General features: G+C 43.1%; 1 protein-coding gene across 3 annotated transcripts in view; it reads left to right on the top strand.

Annotated features, from left to right (window-relative positions):
* Window positions 1-964: 964 nt before the first annotated feature.
* HEG1 (heart development protein with EGF like domains 1) overlaps window positions 965-23,348 on the top strand; it is a 65,436-nt gene continuing 43,052 nt past the window's right edge. For all 3 annotated transcript variants that reach the window (XM_081870471.1, XM_081870470.1, XM_081870469.1), the window contains exon 1: window positions 965-1,591. In XM_081870471.1, the coding sequence (XP_081726597.1) occupies window positions 1,309-1,591 (283 nt within the window). In that variant the 5' untranslated portion in view covers window positions 965-1,308. The remainder of the gene's footprint in view (window positions 1,592-23,348) is intronic.

Here is a 23,348-nt window from a genome sequence, read left to right as displayed (position 1 = left end):
GTTGTAAGGTCACTTTAATCATTTATGTAGTGCCATAATTTGTAATGCAATGTGTTTTTAGCTTATAAAGATTTTGGATGGAATCCTAGACAGCTACAGCACCTGTCTGGGGCAGGGATGTACTTACTCAGCCAGAACTGCTTGGGGAAGTTTTTTTTTACTGCAGCCAGTCACTTGGCTGAAGGAGCTGACAAAATGCTTTTCCATGGCTATCTAGAATTGTGCCGTCTGTGTCTTTACGCATGTGTCTTGCATTTATGGTTGATTTATAAAAATAAATCGAATGCAGGTTTTACATTCGACAGTGACAAAAACAGCTTCATTGCCATGCTGGAGAGCACCTGAAAATGCTTATCACCATGTGAACTTCTGACAGGTCCTCTTTCCACATATCAGGGTCCTTACCTGCCCAGACCCTGCCCTTTGCAATCCACATTGCCTAGATGCCACAAATTGGTCAATCCCTGCGTCTTGCATGAACTAAGGAACACCCAGCACCCCCCCACACACACAACAAACAGCTTTCCTGACTGCTACTGGAAACCCCTCTCCATGCAAGACTTGTGTGTGTGAAGGGTCAGGGGAAATTCCCCGGGTCAGCATTACACCCCACTGATTGCCTGGGCAGATTCTGTGATGGGGCTTCTGTTCAGCAGGAAACTTCCTGTCCTAAGTTAAAATTTCCTGTTTTCAGGCTTTTGCTTGGGGGGGGGGGAGATATCCAGGGTCTTGGGCCTGTTGTCTCCTCCACACCAGCTTTCTAGGTGATGTGGAAGTTCCCTAATGATTTTGATAATCCGGAAACCCAGCCGCCCCCCCCCCGAAAAAAAGTTTGGTCTACGGATGCCCTCTGTTCTTTTGAATCTCCGGCTAGGACCATGGCTGCGGAGAGAACCACCCGAGCCGCCTGCAAGGGTGGGGGAGATGAAGGCGGGCGGCGCGCTGGGGGCGGAGGACGGAGGGAGGGAGGGGAGCAGCATCGCCCGGTGATGTCAGCTTCTAGGAGGAGCCTTGCCCTTGTGTGCTTTTACTTTCAGGCTTCGTGCAGTTCGCATGCGGCTGTGAGCCACTCGGCTGGGGCTGCTCTCTTCTCCCTCCCAAATCAGCTGTGCCTCCACGATGAAATCCCTTGATCCAACGGTTTCGCCACGGACCCGGGGAACTCCGAGAGTAGAGGCGGCTCCTTTCCTTTGCTCGGGCTCCCTTTCCCTCCCCGCCCACTGAGCATGGTGCTTACAGCAATTATTATTATTATTATTAATTATTATTATTTTTATTCACCACCGGGCATGTGAAGCCCCGAGCATCATGCCAGCAACGTGCACTTTTCTGATCCATCAATTCTGCCTCCTCCTGCTCGTGGGGCTGCATCTCTTTGTGGGATCTTTCCCCCTCGCCTCCCCGTCCTCCTCCTCCTCTCCTTCCTCCTCCTCTTCCTCCACCACCGATCGCTCCCGTTTCGCCACGACGGGGCCGCGGGGATCTACCCCTCCCCAGGAGGACTCCTCTTTCTCGGCGGCTTCCTTGCTGCTTCCCAGGGCGAAGGAGAGCCCGGAGCCTTCCGTGGCATCTGTCGGCGCTGGAGACCTGGGTGAGTAAGAGAGCGAGAAGCGGAGAGAGGGAAGCTCGGGGGGGGGGATGTGTGTGTGTGTCCGCCCGCCCGCCCGCCCACCGCCACAGCAGCAGCTGCTCCGGGGGGGCTTAGCTTCATCCGGCACATTTCATCCCGCCTTGGACGGGGGTGGTGGTGCGGGGAGGATTCCTGCAGACGGATTAGAAGGAACATGCCAGCCCGCCGATTTCTGCGCCTCTGCCACCCCCTCAGCATCGCCACCACCAGTTTTCCCTTTAGCAAAAAAAGGAGCTCTAGTCCGGTGATCATTCCCACCCATGTCCCAGCAGGGGTTGCGCGTCAAAGGAAAGCCACTTCTGTAGGACAGCACCGAGTTGTTGTTATTGTTTTTGAAACAATAACAATAAAAAGAACTTCTGTTATTCGCCATCTCTTCTCTCCCCACCCCCCTCAACCTCCCACTCTTAGGACTTTGTAGGGATCCGGCTTTGGGGAATGTTCAAGTGGGGCGCGAAGAGAAAGGTTTCTTAAGCGCCACTTGCAAGCTGCTCTGCTCCTCGCTTGGGTCGGGCTGGTGGCCCCATGTCGTTGGCAGAAGGGCTTGGGACACTTGGCTATGGGAGAAGGTGTTGGGAGTCCGGCTACTGGATGAACGGCATGATGGATTGTCCTGTCAAAACTTGACTGGGTTTAATTTGCAGATCTAACGAGGCTATTTTGTGAGAGAGAAGCTGCCCCGTTCACAATTAATATCTAAAGATCAAAACAACTATTATTATTACTACTAGTAGTAACGTATTATGCTTCAAGTTAGGACTTCTGTTTCAGTAAGTAAAGATAAATAACAGGCTTTCCAGAAAACAAGCTGCTGGAAGTCATGGAAGAATGAAAAGAATAAGAAATAATACATTTGGGCTTGATAGGTGGGTGGTATGTAGAAACAGTTGGCTATTTTAAGCACACTGTACAGAAGTCTATAGGTAAAATAAGTTTGCAGAGTTCTGAAGAATTCCCCACAGAGTAACTTGATTGGCTAAGATGCAATCCTATACATATCTAGGAGTAAGTCCTGTTGAACTTGGTGGAATGACCTTCAATCTAAGCAAAGATGCATAGCATGGCACTGTAAATGTACCTTATCTCATTGAACAAGGGTTCTCTGCCTGCCCCCATTACAACCAGTGTTTCTCCAGTTGAATGAATGGAGGCTTGTGCAGGGAGCAGAGTTTGGTTAAATATTTTACTTGTAAATTACATTGAGCCAGTTATAAACTGTTTGGACACTTGTGTTCATGATTTTCTGTCATTTCCTAATATTAAATTGATCAAAGTCTTTTCAAGAAGGATTAAACAAACAAACAAACAAACCACAAGAGGATGATCATGATGAAAATTAATGTTATTGTTGTTGATTATGATAATTGTCACAAAGCAACTGATAATGAATGCAAATAATGCAAAATAAACAAAAGTAGAAAATGCAGATAAATGTTAATTTGATTTCCTGCTATTTCTATAACTCTATAATACTGTAGAAGAGAGCAAGCAGGAGCCTGGCTCAAGAAAAGAGCAATGAAAAACTGAATAGTTAGAACACACACAGACTTTTACATATTTATTCAGTAGTAAGCCCCACTGAGTTCATGGGGCCTTACTCCCAGGTACATTTGAATCTCTGGATTCAGGGTCCTATCACTTACCTGGAAGAAAGCCCTTTTGAACTCATGTATAGGATTGCACGGTCATATAAATTAGACTCTTCTGAGAAGTATGTATTGCAAGAGTGGCATGAAATAGATTCTACTTTTCTTTCCCAAGTTTGTGATTATCAAAGCATGATTAGCATGTATTTAAGGGATAAGCAATCTCAAGTCATACATAATTCAGGATTTGAATTACAAGGGGGTGGCTTTACCTTTTCTGCTGATCCCCTTTGCTAAAATTGGAGGGAGACAAGAGGCTGGGACTCACAGATGTCATAAAGGAGAGGGCTTATCTCTTCTCCCATCATTTGAACACTGGTGCAGACTTTAAAAGAAACTTAAAGCATGCAGCAGAGGCGTCCCCTCCTTCCTCTCCCAGCCATAGAGGGATTCTGAAACCCAGAAAGAGGCAGTGGCACTTGAAGAAGGAATGAAAGGAGCAGGCATCCCCTGGCTGGATCATTTGGAGTGTGTGAATACTGTGATACCTAGAAACTTTGGCCACTGTGGATGCATAGAACTGCATCTCATCTGAAAAGGACTAGAAAGGTTTGGGCTGCAGTCCTAACCATAATTAGTAGGGAGTAAGCAATGTTGAACAAGATCCTTCCAAGTGAATACACACAGGGTTGTGTTGTGTAACATAAGGTTTTCCCACGTGGTGTGTCTCATCATCTGCTAAGGTGATGCAGAAAGTCTGGCTCTAGGGTGTGTAAATTATTGGAGATGCTGCAATTTCCCTTCTGTAGTACTGCAGTTATTTCTGCCAACCACTGTACAGATGCATAAAGATGCAAGGGCAAGAGTTGTGATTTGACTCTGGGTGGTGAGGATATGCTGCAGATTTGCTGCATTCGGTTTACTTTCTGTGCTCTGGAGATTAAGGTGGTAAGGGGCCCGGGAGAGGAAAAACCTTTGGAGGAGAGGGAAAGGTTAGTAGATACCTACAGTGCTTTGCCAACTCCAGGTGTACTTCAGAACCTTGTGCTAAAGCAGAGGTCTTCTATGCACAATGCACAAATCCAAAGAGAAGTTAGTTTTGACTAGGGTTCACATGGCTTAATTTCTGTTTACCAGAAGCTGGAAACAATTCACCCCAGTACATGATCCTTTCTGCTAGAGCGGACTACCTTTTCATCTGTTGCATGGGCCTTTCTTCATGTAGCATGGAGCTTCCATTTGGTTCTTCAAAGCTTGATCTGGCCGGGGATCCACAAACCTGTTTTAACATACAGATTGTCCTGGCGGGACTTGGGCAAATGAATGTGGTAAAATCAAGCCATGTAAAGACGCACTCCAGTGCTGTTATTTAATACTGAGATAATCTTTGTTTGACTAGTATTTGTTGTAGTCATCCTTAAATAGGCCTTTGAGATCTAGAGTTGGGTCAGAATAAATTTGTTTCAGGTGTTTAAAGCCAATGAAACAAATTTAAACAAGTATTTAAAGCTGTAACAATGAAAGGAAATGATGGCGGTATTTCTTGATACAGTATTTATGTCGTGATACCAGGGATAGACCAAACAGTTGGATGGATGGATGGTTTATTACTGTACATTTAGCTCACACCCTTCCTCCTAAAGAGGTCCCTGGTGGCAAATACATTTGTGATAAAACAATACTATTTAAAAGCTAATTTTAAACATTTTTTTAAAAGTAAAAGTATCCAAAATCATTAAAAACAATTAATAGCATCTAAAAGCATTTGAGCATTTTTTATATAAAAAAGATGCCGTCAAATAACATGTATTATTTTTTAAAACTGTGCATATAAGCAAATAAATATGTGTAGTGTCCACAATCAGAATAAAAAAAAAAATACAGGTAGCTTTGTTGGCCCATAAGAAAAATTCCAAAATCCATATTCTTGCTTTGTTTACCATTTAACCTGATGAAGCATTCTGGAGAACTCTAAAGCTTGCATACTATTTTGTGACATTTTAGTTGGTCTTATAAAGATGTGGCCCCAATATGCATTTTGGAATCAGAACAGAGGTACTTAAGTTCAAGCCCATTTAAATCAATAAGGTTAACTGCAACTATTCATGTACTGGATTGTGTTCAGCAAGGATAAAAGACAAAAGTCATTTAAAGATATGATAATGGTTACAAAGCAGGTCAGGGGTGCCTGCTTCGAAATGAAATGTGTAGGTATTGACTCCTGCAGAGCTGAGGGGAGGACTCTGAGAAGCTTCCACTCTTGCCTCTGTTCTCAAAAAAAAGTCCACTTGAATATTTGTCCATGGTCGAATTATTGTCATTTATAGACTGGAAAAGCACCCTCCCCCCCAAATAAAGAATCATGGAAATGGTAGTTTACGCCTTACATTTTCCAGTACCCTTAACAAACAGTTCCCAAGTTTCTTTGGGAGGAAGTTACAGGCTTTTATGGGGACACGGGTGGTGCTGTGGGTTAAACCACAGAGCCTAGGACTTGCCGATCAGAAGGTCGGCGGTTCGAATACCCACGATGGGGTGAGCTCCCATTGCTCAGTCCCTGCTCCTGCCAACCTAGCAGTTCGAAAGCACGTCCAAAGTGCAAGTAGATAAATAGGTACCACTCCAGTGGGAAGGTAAACGGCATTTCCGTGTGCTGCTCTGGTTCGCCAGAAGCAGCTTAGCCATGCTGGCCACATGACCCAGAAGCTGTACTCCCTCGGCCAATAAAGCAAGATGAGCGCCACAACCCCAGAGTCAGTCACGACTGGACCTAATGGTCAGGGGTCCCTTTACCTTTACCTTTTACAGGCTTTAAATAGTGTATGTGCAGGCTTACTAGATGCTGTCCAAGCCACTAGGCGGTGACTTACTATAAGCAGCATTGCTCATTATTGGAGACAGGATGCTGAGCTAGATGGTCTTGCCCTCATTGTGCCACTTTTTCAGTACTGAACTGTAAACAATGTAAAAAAAGAAAATGACATTTACATTAAAAGGAAGGAACGATTGTCTGGTAGATAAGAAACAGGGCAGGGATTCAAAAGACCTTGGTTCAGTCTTAAACCTCCCTTTGTGACTTTAGGAAACGCAGTAGATTGGCTCTGTATCTCAGTTCCTATTTGGTTATGATGGATCATTAAGAATTTCCTATCTTACACGGGGTATCGTGAGGACAGCCAGCGACAGCAGTCGGAGGAAAGTGGCTAGCTCAGATGGTTATGAAAAACAAATGTTTGTCTGGGACCCTCCACCTTTTTCTGTGCCTTTGAGATTCAAAAATGAATAAATGAGTGCGGTTGATTTATTCGTTTCTAACATTTATATCCGGTCTCATTGTTAAGCAAGGACATTTTGGGCCGTCCGTTAGGGCATTTTGGAATGTAACCATGTTTTCGACATACAGATGGGCAGACATTTTGCTGTTGCTTCCTGAAATGCCCGCAAACCCTATCATTTGTTGATAAACTGCATTTCCCCTAACACTTGTATATACAGTATCTTGGGTATTATATGACTAGAAGCAGAAAGCTCTCAAGCAAATAGGACCTGGGAAACCAGCGTTCAAACACCCACTTGGCCATGAAGTTCACTGGGAAACCTTGGACCAGTCACTGCCTCTCATAGGGTTGTTGGGATTAAATGAGAAGGGGGTAGAGCAGTGTGTGCCACCTTGAGTTCCTTGGAGAAAAAGGAGGGATATAAATGCAATAAACAAATAAACAAAACAAAGGATTACTCATTATCACAACAGTGGTCACATATGGCCCATTGAATCATTTTTGGATTACAGCTGTGATTGCCTTGGCATTCTTCTTCCTCTATTTATGGGCTGGGCTTGGTTCTGTGGACAAATGTCTTACTAGAATAACTCAACAAATAGACTTCCCACGCTCCTGCGGAAGGGGTCCCACCAAAATACACCAGGCAAGGTATTATCTCAATGTTACCTGTTATTTTTTAGCACCGTTTTTAGGTCTGCCTCTCTTTTGTTTTATGGCAAGCGTTCAGTTTTGTGCTCTAGAAAGATGCAAAAACTACAGACTTTGCTCTGTCTGCATTTAGAAGCGCAGACTTGCTGTATCTGATACATATCGTATGGCATGCATAGAGGCAAGATAAAGTGAACAAGAGGGGGGGGGAAGGTGGCGAAGGAGAGAGGGGGAGAGATGACAGTGCTCTTTTTTTTACCCCAACAATAAGTTTATAATCAGGTAGCTTCAGGAAAGACTAGGAGACCAGAGAGTATGAGGAAATACCTTATTCATACAAATTCTGGAGATTAGAGCAGCAAATTATTAATGGGTTTCCTTTAAATGGGGCTGGGGAATCTCAGGCCTCTGGGCCTCTGTGACCCTCAAAACTCTTCCCAGGCGACCATGTTCCTGCCTAGGCCACACTCCTCACTTGGCCACCCTTGAGGGCTTTTGTCAGACTATAAAATGCCCTTGAGTGTCTCTTGCTTGCTAAGATGGAAAGGGGTATGCTTTGTGTATGTTTATAGAAATTATTTTTTGTGTGTGAGGGGTGTAGCTACTGTATCCATTGCCCCTCTCACTTTTCCTTTAGGCCTCCCACACAACTGACAGATGGGAGGTTGCTCATGAAGAAATGTGGCCCTCAGGCTAAAAAGTCCCCCCATTCCTTCTTTAAAGCTAGGTACAGGGATGCAGAGGCACATCTATGACATAGTGAACTTTGTGGGAAGAAGATGTAGGCACATATTTCAAATGCTGCGATGCTAAACCACTGTGTCCTCCTGCTTCACCCCGCGGCATGGCTAGCTAGCCTATGCTTTTTTTGACCGCTCAGAACATTCCCATCCACCCTTCAGGCTGAAATCATAATTAGAGTCCACGGACAAGGAGAAAAACTTTCCCACCCAAAAGGGAAATGAGAGGCTGTGTTGCTGAGGCAGCCAGCCCAAGTAATAATATAATCTTAGAAGAATGCAGTTCCCTCGAGTAAAGGAAGTTCTAAAAACTTCAACATGCGGAGCCATTAAAATAGCTGTTGCTTGTTTGGCTGTAACTTTGTCTGCGGATCCAGGCTTCTGAAATGCGGGGTGAGGGGAGCTCAGAGTGAAGCACTGGGGGGGGGTATTTTCTTTTGTGTGTCTAAATGACACACATGGCCATTGAGATGAGAGTGTTCTCCTCAGGTGGCGTAGGCATCTTTAATATCCCAACATCTGCTCTCATTGAAACTGAGCTTCAAGGACCCAGCAACATCCATTTTGAGGCAAATAAGCCTCGCTCTGCTTTTTCTGGGCCAGTGGCTATGGCACGTCAGCGGGCCAACAAGGAGCAAGAAGGGCAGCAAGACTAGACGGGAACAGCACTAACACGAAGGAGACAAAGTCTACATACACACCATACATCTGAAGCACCTAACTTTCCCTAATAATTATGGGAACTGTAGTTCAATGGTTCTGGGAACTGTAGCCTTGTGGAGGGGGAAACTACAGTTAGCAGGATTGTAGCCAAAATGAGGTAATGATGCAGGGACAAAGATGGCAACAGTTGCAGAGTTAACACATTATTTGAAAAGAATAGATTATTTATACCTCTAATAAGGTAAAGAAGAAGAAGAGTTTGGATTTGATATTCCGCTTTATCACTACCCAAAGGAGTCTCAAAGCGGCTAACATTCTCCTTTCCCTTCCTCCCCCACAACAAACACTCTGTGAGGTGAGTGGGGCTGAGAGACTTCAAAGAAGTGTGACTGGCCCAAGGTCACCCAGCAGCTGCATGTGGAGGAGCGGGGAGGCGAACCCGGTTCCCCAGATTACAAGACTACCGCTCTTAACCACTACACCACACTGGGTCTCCCTATAATATACCCCTGTATTAAATCTTTAGAAGGAAGGGTCATTGTAATCTACCAAAGTAAAGATGACTGTTGAAGGTTCTCCTCCCCCAACATGTGTATAACTACCCAGGGTATAAAATATTGCCCTGAAGAAGAGCTATGTATCATGGGATACCATGAGGTAATTTTGGACTCTGGACTTAATGGTCTTACAGTTTATTTCCATACATGTCTATTCAGACTCAAGTCCCATTAAGTTCAGTGGGAATTTAAGCCCAGGTAAGTGTAGGACTGTGCCTTTATTTAAGTTAATGGAGCCCCCTGCTTTAAGATGTGTATATTTCTTTGACATGTGATGAAGAAGCTTTGGGGGCCGTCCTGCTCATTCTGCTGAATGGGGCTCTGGACCTCTGCCCCAGAACCCTGCCCTGACACTGTTGGGATGTAGATAATCCATCGTTTTTGAACAATGAAACAGGATGTCCTGCAAGTCAATGATTCACAAGGAGATAAGAGGGACTTAAATTTAAGAATGTTCTATGAGTTGACTGCATAATTAAATTAACATATCCTAGGCCAGCTTAGGGTATATCTGGCGTATTATTTCAAATAGATCTGAAATGTGAGCGGAGACTAAAGTTGCATTGGAAATCCACATTGAGTTTCAAGTTTCAGTGCTATCAAGACAACCATCACAGATCCATGTGTATTCTTGCTTTATTATCTCCCAAGTTATTGGACTCCTTTTTTTGCCATATCATTTTTATTAATTTTACAATTATGCTTTCCATTACAATCTCTCCTCTTACATTATACATTTTGGCATTTTAGAGCCATGACTTCCTGCAAACCTTCCTTGTGATTTTCTATCTTTCATTTCAAATTTCTGCATTTTCACTACTTAACCATTCCTCTTGTTTCCACTTCTGTGCTAATAAAATTCTTGCTGCAGTTGTTGCATATAAGAAAAGCATAATATCTTGTCTGTTAATGTCTATACCTACAATTCCCAGTAGAAAAGTTTCCTGTTTTTCAGTACAGTGGATGCTCGGGTTGCGAACGTGATCCGTGCGGGAGGCAGGTTCGTAACCCGCAGTGCCATGTCTGCGCACGTGCGGGTTGCAATTTGGTGCTTCTGCGCATGTGCAAAGCGCGATTTAGCGCTTCTGCACGAGCGCCAAAACCCGGAAGTAACCCGGTACTTCCGGGTTTCGGTGCATCCGTAACCCAAAAATGCGCAACCTGAAGCGTCTGTAACCCAAGTTATGACTGTATATGTATATTTCAACATTTTCTTAATTTCATTATATATAATATTCCAGAAGCATTTCCCTTTCTTACAATCCCACCACACAGAGTTATTGGACTCCTGCTCCCATCATCCCTGACTACTGGCCACTTAGCTGAGGGCTGATGAGAGTTAGAGTCAAATGACACCTGAAGGGCCAGACTCTCTACTCACAATTTGTGAAGTGAGCCTAAATTGTGAAAAGCTATAGACGAAGTGGTTTATCCAGTTGAGGAACGTTGGTTTTTAGGAGTTTCCAGAGGAACTGGACACAGTTCTGATGGACAAAGCAAAACCATTAAAAAAAAAAAAGTTATTTCAAAAAGCAGCATAGAAGTCAAGACCTTGGCTATTTAATGGGCAAGTCAAGGCTCACAATTCATCATGAAGTCTAATTACCTTTGTAGCTGTACTTTATTACGTTTTATTGTGGACTCTGGGCATAATTGCATCTGTGTCTAGGAAGTTTTAGTGCTTGTCACCTGCAAAGACATTCTGCCCTTGGTGCAGGTTCTGCAAGCCCCTATGAAAATGTAGCCCTGAAAAAGATCCAAGCATTTAAACAGCCATTGTTACTTGATTCCATCTTAAATTACAGAGCTAAATGCTAAACATTTCAGTCCTCTTTGGGATATTATCAACTCATTTATCCAGAGTGGGATGTGATATACAGTACTGCTAAGCTGGCAGATAACACAGCAAATAAAGGCTCTTTCAAATAGTAGTTCTTAAAGAAGAAACGTGATCTCTGCTTGGAATAATGAGTTACAGATAGGTAGCCGTGTTGGTCTGCCATGGTCAAAACAAAATAAAAAAATTCCTTCCAGTAGCACCTTAAAGACCAACTGAGTTAGTTCTAGGTATGAGCTTTCGTGTGCATGCACACTTCTTCAGATATCTGAAGAAGTGTGCATGCACACGAAAGCTCATACCTAGAACTAACTCAGTTGGTCTTTAAGGTGCTACTGGAAGGATTTTTTTTATTTTGTTTTGGAATAATGAGGAAAAACAGCCGAGCATAAAGAGGTGAATCGAGTTGTTCTGATGCCTTTCTTTTTAATTGCACATTTTCTGTGGCAGCATAAATGAGTTGAAAAAGATACACTTTCATGCCTACTGACTTGTATTTAGATTGTTATTTAGATATGCTTCAAAGCTAATTTAAAAAAGGTAACTGGAATTCATATCTGAGGATTAGTATCCACATATTTGAGACAAACACAAAAATTTAATTTGGGTCACCATCTGCTTATACCCTGGCCTTGCTTTTTCAGGTGGGTGGGGTACAAACAGGACCTGTAACAAAATGTTGATCTTTTATCTGTACCACCTAAGAAAAGTGCTCAGCTTTTCAGCCAGCTTTGTCTCCTGGAGGACACTCCATTTCACCACTTTGTCCTTTTTGTTGTTGTTGTTGTTGCTTTTTCTTATCCCCATTGGAGGAGGGCCTTCTTTCAAATGTCCTCACCTGCATACAACAGGTGCCCTTTTGGACAGTTTGTGCAATTTTGGTTGCAATCCAATACATAAATATATATCTGGGACTTACTTCTGAATAGAAATATGTAGACTTTCACTGTTCATTTATTGCTTGTGACTTTTCCTCCCTCCTTTTATTTTTATTTTAAAAATACAAACTTAGGTGTGCCATTCCTGCTTATATAATAGTAATTGGTTTGGGTTGTGGTTTTGTTTCATTTTTTTGTTTGTATGTTTTCTGGGGTTTTTTACATGGGCCTTTTATTGACAGGCTGTTAACTGCCTTGGATATTGCACTTCATGGAAGAAAGGCAGTAAAATCAAATAACTACACGGGACGTTCAAGATAAATACAAGGTGGCCTGGCTCACAATCGTTTAGCTTTCAAACAGGTGTACAGATGAAATGAATGGGAGACGGTGGTCCTTTTGCTCAAGAGCAGAGGACGTCCAGAAGGACATGAGCATGGATGCATGGGCAGCCACAGGGTTGGCACAGGAATTCCTTGGCAGAAGCCTGGGTGGCTTGGAAGCCGGCACAAAGCAGCTTGTTGGGGAAGGAGGCTTGGCAGAGCACAAAACCCTCTCTAGCCCCATAATCTCATTTGGAGTAAAGTGATCCCCGCACTCCAGCCAAGATGGCTTGTGGCTTTTGTGGGGATGAATGCAGCAGATGTTAAATCACAGGGGAATGTTAGCCCTTTGCTTCTGGCTACCTCCTGGCCTTGTGGCTTTCGAGCTCAATACTGAAATGTAACTGGTGGGGCTTTGATTAGGAAAGGAAAAGCCTGCCCAAAATTTGCAGCTCCCCACTCCCCTGGCCATCTTCTCTCTCCTTTATGCCAGTAGGCAAGATGTTTGTGTCAAGGGGGAAGAGGTGAAAATTATAGGGTGTCAAGAGATCCAAGTTCAGTTCAGAGCAAAGCAGCTACACCCTTCTGAGACAATGCACTGGAAGGATGTGCCTAGGAGGGGCCTGGGCTTGGGAGTTCCGCTCTCTGTGAGCTGTGGGGAATGGGATTCCATTCCAAGGAAGGAGGAGGTAAGGTGAAGAAGGTGGAATATTCCCAGCTGGCGCCTCATGCCCTGAGGACCACTTAAATTAGGAAGCCTGCCCTTCCAGCCTAGCTGAGACCTACTGGACTTTACGAGGCTGAATTAGATCAAGTGCCTACAGACTGGCTACATCTGTGCAGCGCAGCACTGTGCTGGAAAAAAATGCAATGCTTGCTCAACTACAAAATCTGGCTATTTCATGCAAAGATCATTTTAATGAAGGCTTTCTCTTAGTTAATTGCCCTTTGACTAATTCACTTAGCTGACCTTTTTTTTTTAAAGTACCACAGAATTGTTTCCTTAGCTGACCTTTTTCTAAAAGAACAAAACACCAAATCACAGAATCACTTTGTTCCTTTCAAAAGACCATTGCATCGTACTTGCTTGCCTCTTTATGTGACCTCCATCTGCAGGGTGTTTAATTAAGCCTACCTTACGGACACCTCCAGTGTGGTACACCTTGCTCACTCCTGATGCATTTGCGGCACTCAGGACACTCCCAGGCTGTTCCTACATTTGAGAGGGATTCAGTCACATACTGGCAGAAGCACGTTGTGCAATTGCAGTGGGTCTGGAGGTCTCGCTCAACAAACCAGCTCAGACTAAATTTCAGCTGTGTGTAAGGTTGGCTTGGTGGCTGCTTCTGCTTGGCACCTTATGCTCAAAAGGGGGTGATTTGTAACAGGGAAGCAGCTTTACTCTTCTCTTGCCAGCCATTTTTCTTTTGAAACCCCCTTCCACACACCAATTTACTACGCTGTTTCAGGTCTGTATTTCAGACGTAAACACCGTTGAGTATGTGCTAGCAGGGGAAGAGTTAAGCCTGTTCTCTGCATTTTTTTTTTTTTAATCCATTGCAAATGCTTTCCTCTCCTGGAAGTGTATTTGCAAGGGGACAGGCAGTTCCTGTCAGGCTAATGTTGCAAGAGAAGGGCTGTACTGTAACCTTTAGTATGTCCTTAAAAGATTCTGGAGTATGTTTCCATTTCCCTACCATATGCAGTTCTTGATTTGCAGATGACACCAAACTGGGAGGGGTGGCTAACACCCCAGAGGACAGGATCACACTTCAAAACGACCTTGACAGATTAGAGAACTGGGCCAAAACAAACAAGATGAATTTTAACAGGGAGAAATGTAAAGTATTGCACTTGGGCAAAAAAAATGAGAGGCACAAATACAAGATGGGTGACACCTGGCTTGAGAGCAGTACATGTGAAAAGGATCTAGGAGTCTTGGTCGACCACAAACTTGACATGAGCCAACAGTGTGACGCGGCAGCTAAAAAAGCCAATGCAATTCTGGGCTGCATCAATAGGAGTATAGCATCTAGATCAAGGGAAGTAATAGTGCCACTGTATTCTGCTCTGGTCAGACCTCACCTGGAGTACTGTGTCCAGTTCTGGGCACCACAGTTCAAGAAGGACACTGACAAACTGGAACGTGTCCAGAGGAGGGCAACCAAAATGGTCAAAGGCCTGGAAACGATGCCTTATGAGGAACGGCTAAGGGAGCTGGGCATGTTTAGCCTGGAGAAGAGGAGGTTAAGGGGTGATATGATAGCCATGTTCAAATATATAAAAGGATGTCACATAGAGGAGGGAGAAAGGTTGTTTTCTGCTACTCCAGAGAAGCGGACACGGAGCAATGGTTCCAAACTACAAGAAAGAAGATTCCACCTAAACATTAGGAAGAACTTCCTGACAGTAAGAGCTGTTCAACAGTGGAATTTGCTGCCAAGGAGTGTGGTGGAGTCTTCTTCTTTGGAGGTCTTTAAGCAGAGGCTTGACAACCATATGTCAGGAGTGCTCTGATGGTGTTTCCTGCTTGGCAGGGGGTTGGACTCGACGGCCCTTGTGTCTCTTCCAACTCTATGATTCTATGATTCTATGATTTGATTTCTCAAGCACATAAGCCTGTCAGAAACCTGCACCTTCCCCCAGATGGTATGCAACCATATAGTTTGACCTAACCATGTGGTGTGAGACAGTGTGGTGTGGTTGTTATAATATTGGACAAGGACCTAGGAGGACTGGGTTTAAATCCCTACTCAGCCACAAGACTTGCTGGGTCACCTTCGGCCAGGCACCTTCTCTTAGCTCAAACTACCTCACAGGCTTGTAGTGAGGATAAAATGGGGAGGGTGGAAGTACCATGTGCATTACCTTGAGCTCCTTGGTAGAAAGGCAGACGTTTAATAAGAAATGCCTAAAATAGCTAGCAAAGAGTACCATGCTAGAAATATCTAGGATGGCAGAAACCATGCCACACCAGATAATGTTTAAATGGAAATTGAGTAATTCTTTCTCACTGCAGGTTATCAAAATAGATGACCCCCTTTATCTTTTTTTTCCAGAAATGCAACCTTACTTGGTCTTGAAGTAAACCAAGGCCTGGTTCAATGCAATCTCTAGGAGAGTTATCAGGGCAGAAACTTGTGCCTTGCCTGTTTGTCATCTTCACTTATAATTCAGCAGAGCAAAAAACAACAATTCATTACATACATACAGCTTGGGGCCTGTTGCTTCTGAAGCTGCTGTGGTGGGGGTAGAACTAACAGGGTTTAAAAAGCACATAAGGCCTTGCTTAGTGGGCAGAGTAGCTTTGAGTACCATGTATCCGGATTTCCCACCTGCTTCAGCCACAACAGGCATTTGTTGCGGTCTGGCATTGCTAAATTCTGTGGTATGGGAAGAAGCAGGACCCCAGGAAGACCATGATAAACAAAGGGTGACACTCGACCCTGTCTCTCAGACTTAGTGGCCTCACGATGGTCTTTCCAAGTGCATATTAAGAAGAGGAAGGTGGGTATTATTAGGGTTTAAAGTGCAGGATTGGGATCTGAAGGCTATTCTTAGCTCTGCTTCTAACTTCCTGGCTGAAATCCCAGCTTTGCTCAAAGTCGGTAGGAGCCTGCCGTTAACTTCTGTGAAGCCAGGCTCTTAACGACACCCAGATCCCAAATCAGGGAGACTGAAGTTCACCCAAAAAGTCAGGTTGCAAGCCAATGGTTATTTTTGTGGAGCAAGGGATATGAGCACTCTTATCACTGCAAAGGCATGAGCCTTGGATCGTGCTTCAGTAGTTGGATACAGAGGCGATACAGAAGCAGGAATCATCCGCACATTTTGGCTTGGGTTTGCTAGCTGTGTTTTGTCCTTACCTTTTTCAGAGTCTTCTGTGCAACTCAGAGAACTTGGAGGGGGGGGTGTGGAATGATGGAGTGGCCTCTCATATGGCCCTGGACTTTAGAGCACACGGAAGCACTTCCACAGGCTCCCAAGCTGAGCACAATGAGATTAACTCCTCCTAAGACTTGGAAAGGGGAGGCGGAGTTAATAGCAATAATTACAAGTAAAAATAAATAAAATACATCTGCCATGGAGCCTAGCCCAGGCTGAACCATCATAGATAGCCCTAAATGCTCCTTTATTCATTCGGTATGTTAGCACTCCTTCTAATAGCAGACTTTGCTGGTGAGCGCTGACAGGATTGTAGCCAAAACTGAGGCCCAGAAACAAGAGGGGGAGATATCAGGATGCATGGGGGATCCAATGATGTCAAGAAGTTAAAAAAAAAACCTATTGGTTTTACTCTCTCTCTCTCTCTCTCTCTCTCTCTCTCTCTCTCTCTCTCTCTCTCTCCCCCCCTCTCCCCCCCCCCTCTCTCTCTGAGACGGAAAACTAATACCCCAAACAGCCCAGTGAGGACTGAGCATTCTCAGTGACCACATAATTCCAGGTGTCTGTTGTAGCAGGTAGGAAACAGAAAAGTGGCAGGGAGGGCCAAAGGAATGGAGTATCCTCTGGCTGGTTGGCTGGCCAGCCAGCACACTGAACAGGAACACTTCACACTGCAGCATTTTGTTGCAGGTTATGTCATTCTTAGGTTAAAGTGCTAATAATTGCACTCAGCTATCAGTTTTAAGACACCAAACCCTAATAAAAATTACAGGGTTATCATCACCCCAAATCTGAACTCAGAAATGTCAAAAATGTGGAACAGCTCTGGCATGTTGTTTGGCTGATCCTATAAATGGTTGAAAGATTTTTGTCCGTGTTATTGTTCAGCTCTGTTCCTGTTTAATTGTAGCTTTCCTGTGGGTTGCAGGTTATATAAGAATGTAGACGTTTCCTGATTACTGTCTAGCAGAATATCTGAGCCCTAGCTTAACATGACATGTTTGGCATTTGGATGACAATGAAAATCTTCATATATGGAATACAATCCAGTTTCCATGGCCTCCTCGTGCCTACTCTGAAGGCACGCTTTGGTAGCTAAGGACATTTCCTTACAGCTAAGGACATTTCCTTACAGTTATCCAAATCTGATGTGCTATAAAATTTACCCAGCAAAGGCTCTGCCAGGCAATGTTCTGATCACTCAGGCCTGAAACTATATTTCATCCCAGTCAACCTGTTCTCCACACACTCAGGGAGCTGCCATGGTTTTCATTGTGTTTCCCTGTGCCCCCTGCCTCCACCCACCCTTTTATACTCTCGGCTGGCCCCTTTTGCAGCCAGGATGTTTTTTTTCTTGCCATTTTATTGTTCCAGTGACCTAGCAACTCTGCACCGGTGGACTCTTGCCAGTCAACTTCCTCTCTGAGCTGCCTGACAGACTCCAATGATGTTGCCATCAGAAATGAGTAGAAGTTGAAATGGTGACAAAATAGGGTCCCCCCCCCCTCATAATTCCTACTCATCCACATTATTCCTCGGTTGTTGTGGTGGCTGTGGTTCTTCTTCTTATTGTTATTAAAGCCCAAAGCATCAATTCTGTTTTACCAGGAACAGAAAGAGTTCACAAGAGAATTCCAAATGGGAATATAGATACTGGGTGGTGTAACATTTTAAACAAGCAAGAAAATCCATTTATACCAGAATGAACTTTGCTAATCTTGAGCACTGTCAAGAAGATAAGCTGAAAAGCACGTCAATAAAGCAAAATCATATGCAGAATTTATAGAAAGACGCCTTGGTGTTCATTCTGCACCAGAAAACAATACTTATAATGAACCAATGCCTACTGACGATTCTGAATAGAAAGGAGTCTGTTAGCAGAAAAAATATTGCTGTAGATTGAGACTATGCCCAAAAACCAACACAGCCCTTATGCTGGTCTCATGCTGAACGTTTTTTAGTATTCACAAAACATGGAGAGTCCCGCTTTCAAGTATTATTCAAAAAATAATAATAACGGATTGGCAACCTTACTTTTTAATTTTTGTAGACTTAGAACATAATAATATTGATGATGGTGGTGATTAATAATTCCTTAGAGGTGCATTGGCTCATTATGAGTTCTTAATGCATGGAGGTTAGCCCTTTTAAAGGGCTCTCATCTTCTCCTGTGCATTTAAACTAGTTTCTAGTCTACTCTGTGGTAATTTCTCTCTCTCTCTCTCTCTCTCTCTCTCTCTCTCTCTCTCTCTCTCTCTCTGTGGTGGGCTGTGAGACCCACTTGGATTTATCTGGCATTGGTGTCCTGTCCTTGCTTGTTTTCCTAGTATAGAACACAGTAGGAACAAAATGGAGAGACATTACAAATGAAGTGATCTGCATAAGTAAATAGGAATGTGGATTGTCAATAAGAAGTATTGAGAAAACTGCATGTAATTCAACAAATGTGATGCCAAAACAGATTTGTATATATTTTGATAAATGCCACCTGTAAAACAAAACATGCAGCACTGTTGCTGATTTTAGGATGCTACAGTCAAGCAGATTGCAGGTGCCACATTTATATGCCCAAATGGAACCACAGATTCTCATGAAAGGCACCAGTGCTTCCTGTGATCTTCCCAGTGGCCTGTGTGTGCTCCCAAGGCATGTGTGTGGCAGCTCTCTCTATTAAGTGTGAACTTGTCCTCAGAAACCAAAACAAATGACAAAATAATGACATTCCCAGAATTTCAAAGCCCATTACACTGGGCTTGGTGCTGGTTGCTCAATATTCAAGGTTTACAAATAATGTGAAATAAATGTGCTGTGGCTGCGCACGTGCCAGAGTGTGGCCTGCATGAGACCACGCTGGTGCAGTTTATTAAAAAAATAGTGGTACTTGTATGTGGGTCTGTCCATGTGGTTTCCATTGTTTCCCTCTGTGCTGAACAGGTTGCCTGTCCCACTAAGGAAAGGGTTAATTGCATTCCCCTGCTTATCAGAGAAAACAGTGCACCCTTTTTAAGGAATATTCTCCACATGCTGAGGACGCTGTAGAATTGGTTTTCTGCTTTGAGGATTTTTCTCAGTGCTGCTCCTTTCAGGGAAAGAACACGGAAGGAAACTGAAAGAGTCCAGATTTAGGACCGAAGCTTTTGTTCGCACAGCACAAACTCGCTTGGCTCCAAAACGGCCTCCACCCATAATCATTACATCCGCAGCAGTGTTTGAAAAACACAGTCCAGAGAGCTGCTTTCCTAGTAGCTGATAAAGGAGTGGGCTGCTAAAGTGTGTGCTGCTACCCCATGAAGCAGGAGAGGCCAACTGTCTTCTTTATTATTCTTTTCAGCCTAAACCTTACTGCTAAAGGTTTCCTACACAGACTGAGGAACAAGGGAATACAGATTTTCTTCTGTGACTCTCTCTCTCTCTTTCTCTCTCTCTCTCTCTTGAGTGTGAAGACTTACTGTGCATTTTGCCAGTTTCTTACTGACTTACTGTGCATTACAGTTTCAGTTACTTTTCTCATGAGATTCTCTTTTTGTTCAGTGCGGTTGAATTTCCAGAAAGATGAAGAACACATAACATATCTTTTTAGCTTTAAGGTTGCCAGATGCTCCTTTACTTAGAAGACACCCTTTCTACGGAAGGGAGTAACCAACCACTTCAGAACATGGCATTTGCATTAAGTACAACATGTACCTCTCATTTCAGAGACCACAACGATTGAGGGCCCAAAAAACAGACATGGTTCCTGCTAGAGATGTGTGATGCCCCCCCCCCATTCTCTGCCCTTGAATCAGTGCATAAGCTAGAGTACTGGATATAGTTTAGGGAGATCCAAGTATAAATTGTATTCATAAATGATGCTCAGCGGATACCTTTGGGCCAGTCACTTTCTCTAAACTACCTCATAGGGCTATTGTGAGGGTAAAGTGTTGGTTGGGGTGGGAGAAACCATGTACACTCTCCTGAGGAAGGGGGCGGGGGAATGTAATAAACAGCAAATGAAGGGAACAAAGTTGCGTAGAGTGACTCTCGTGACTGTTCCTCTACAGCTATGAAACTTGTAAATTAGGGAGGTTTAAATTTAAAGTGTGAGTGAGCCAAAGTACACCCACCAACCATGCTCTCTATTGACTGTATATTAGGCAAGCTTGTGAAGTGGTCTTACTCAGCTACTAATGTACGACTGACAGTTCATGGGATGATATCCTGATCGGGCCATTTCCCAAGTTTGCTAAATATTTAGCTGGTGGGTAGGCAGGCCTTACCTACATAGCCTCACAATCACCTCATGTGTGTCTTGTTGATAAGAGTTCCGATATTGTTGTTTTCCTAATCCATGTTTTCAATTTGTTAAAGCACAGCCTGAGTCTTTGCGATGGAGAGGACTAGAAACCTAAGTAAATGATTAATCCCTTCTTTTATTCAATAAGATTTGCTAATCAAATTCCTTGTGCATCATAATGTTGAAAATATAATGCTGTGTAAACAGCACATTTATAGTGGATTGTGTCCCCCAATCCATACACACATACATACACTTTTGTAGCCGTTGAAGGGTGGAATCTACCAAGGACAAATTGTGGGGAAGGAGCTGATTATCTTTAACCTATTGAGTGATATAATTTTCCACTTTTTGTCTCTGAATGTTTAATTTGTAAATGTGTTTTGAAAGGATAACTGCAGAAGACGAACTCTGAAGTATTCAACCCTTCAAAATTTGAATAAATCAGAACTCAGAACTTCGTTTCTCTACTCAGCAGAGTTGCTTATCCTGGCATCCTAGCTGAAAAGCAAACACTTTTCTCTAATTCCTTTCTGCAAGTCTTCCAGTTAGCCTTTATATTCTGCCCAGAAATGTTTCAAAAACGTTTTGTTTCATTTTCCCGGTGTAGTAACAAATACACACAAAAGGAAAGGGTGGGGAAATGAAGGGGCAAATAAAAATAATATAATTGTACCAATACAAAGTATTCTGTTACAGATCAGATATGCATTTTTTTAAAATAAAAACAGTAATACTGTATACACAGAAATGAAAAATACAGTTTCCCTTGTTAGCAGATGCCATAAATAAGTTAACAGAACAGGGATGCATGCAATACCAAAGGGGTATGTATAATTAACTCATAAATTAAGCCTATCTTGCCTGTTATACATAGATTTCATAGAGTCTGTGAAATTTAGAAAAGGTAGCCATCTTTCTTTCTTTTTAAAACCCTACAAATGTTGGGTTTAAAGTTCCTAAAATGTTTATAATATTTTCATTTAACAGCTGCCACATTCCAATACTTCCATTCGGTAATCCCCCTTTTTAGGAGTCTCACTTATGGGAGTTAATTTGAGCTTTGCTATCAAATTGAGCAGGAACAGGATTTGAGTTGTGAGCTTATCAGACTATACAAGTTAAGTAGGGTCAGGCCTCAACAAGTCTTTGTGGCTGCCCTTTGCAGAAATGGAGCGAGAGGATTCAGAGTCTATGTGCCTTTGACCTCTGTGAAAATAAAGATTTAAGTTGTATGGTAATGTTAGTGAGCTTCCTGCTGTTTGAGGCATGAACGAAACCTGTAATCAACTGGAGCACATAAGGAACATAATTTTGGGGAGATATCTCTGCACTTTATTTAAAAGGCTTGTATTCCACTTTTCAGAACAGTCAGCCCACAAAGTGGCTTCCGATCCCTGAAATACACTAGTAACAATCATTAAAATACAAAAGTAAAACTGTTGAATCTGATTACAGTAAGACAATTAAACACGGACTAAAATAGGCTGAAACCAGCATTGGACATGCATGGCCCAACCATTCTACCAATCTCACATTTTAATCCTCAAAGGCTATTCTAAAACAGCACACTTTTAGAGCTCATTTAAAAGAGCTGAGTGACATGGCTTGCCTGATGTCCCCCTGGGGAGGGGAGACCACAGAAAAGGCCCTGCTCCTTGAAAGTGCCCGGTAAATAACTGTTGGCATCATTGTCTGCTTGACCATCTCCTGCAGGGCAGCCACATAATTGGGAATGGTAGAAAAGGCAGGGCTGGTGCTGCTGACAGATGAACACATCTCATAGATTTAAAGGCAACTATCTTGAACTTGTTGTTGTTGTTTAGTCGTTTAGTTGTGTCTGACTCTTCGTGACTCCATGGACCAGAGCACGCCAGGCACTCCTGTCTCTTCCACTGCCTCCCACAGTTTGGTCAAACTCATGCTGGTAGCTTCGAGAACACTGTCCAACCATCTCGTCCTCTGTCGTCCCCTTCTCCTTGTGCCCTCCATCTTTTCCAACATCAGGGTCTTTTCCAGGGAGTCTTTTCTTCTCATGAGGTGGCCAAAGTATTGGAGCCTCAGCTTCACGAACTTACATCTTGAACCTACTTCCAAGGAAATGTTCATGGGGAGTTGGGCTGCACATAACCCAGACTGATTTATAAATAACGTAAATAGCAGCCGTAAATTCAGTGGCAAGAGTAAAAAATATATGAAGTCCATTGTAATGTGCTATACAAATAGATCACATCCATTATGTGTTGTTTTAAGAACTTCACAATCCAGTCAAACAGCTAAAGTGGAAACCCAGAAGTTGGGTTAAAAGCAGAATCTGTTTATGCTGGATGCATTATAACAGTATCACAAATGTGTAGGAGGAAGTAGCATTTATAATAGGCAAGTCTGGTAATCATCACAACTCATTTTGTAGTTATAACTCGAGAAGAAAGCCACAGATACCGAAGGCTGTGCAATAATTTCATATTGCAACTAAAATAATTTGTCTTAACAAGAGAAGAGGATGGACACCCTTTCTGCTCAAATCAGGAGGCAGTGGCTTTGTATGTGACAAAAAAAATTATAACTGAACTTTACCTCTCTGTGTAGAGGGAGTTACTTATATAAGAGGCCATTGTAACTTCTGCTTAGCTAATCTATCTCAAAAGACCAGTTTTCCTATTACTTGTTATCTTACTTTCTTCAGTGTTATAAGATTGCATCCAGATTGGAATTCCTTTTTAGGTGTTCTAATTGTTTTATCACTTGTACGCTTGCTACCCTCTTTTGCAGGGTGGGGAATATAAGTTTAATAAACAAATAGTAGGATAAGGATTTTTTTCTCATGCACTTGATCTAGAGTGTGAAGGAGCCAAACCTTTACTAAGGCTGTATATACATAAAATGCAGTGAGGCTCATCCATCACAAATCTTAAAAACAACCGTAACTAAAGACAACGATAGAAACAATCAACTAAAATTAGGGGTAAACAGTACCACTTGTATAGCATCAGAAATACAACAAACTAGGCATCAGCAGGGCCAGCCCAAGACTGATACAAAGAATG

Source organism: Podarcis erhardii (genome assembly GCF_964252035.2).
Source record: "Podarcis erhardii genome assembly, chromosome: 1".
NCBI classification, from domain to species: Eukaryota; Metazoa; Chordata; class Lepidosauria; order Squamata; family Lacertidae; genus Podarcis; species Podarcis erhardii.
The sequence above is the reverse complement of the archived record's forward strand: the minus strand, read 5'-3'. Positions and strand labels throughout refer to the sequence as shown.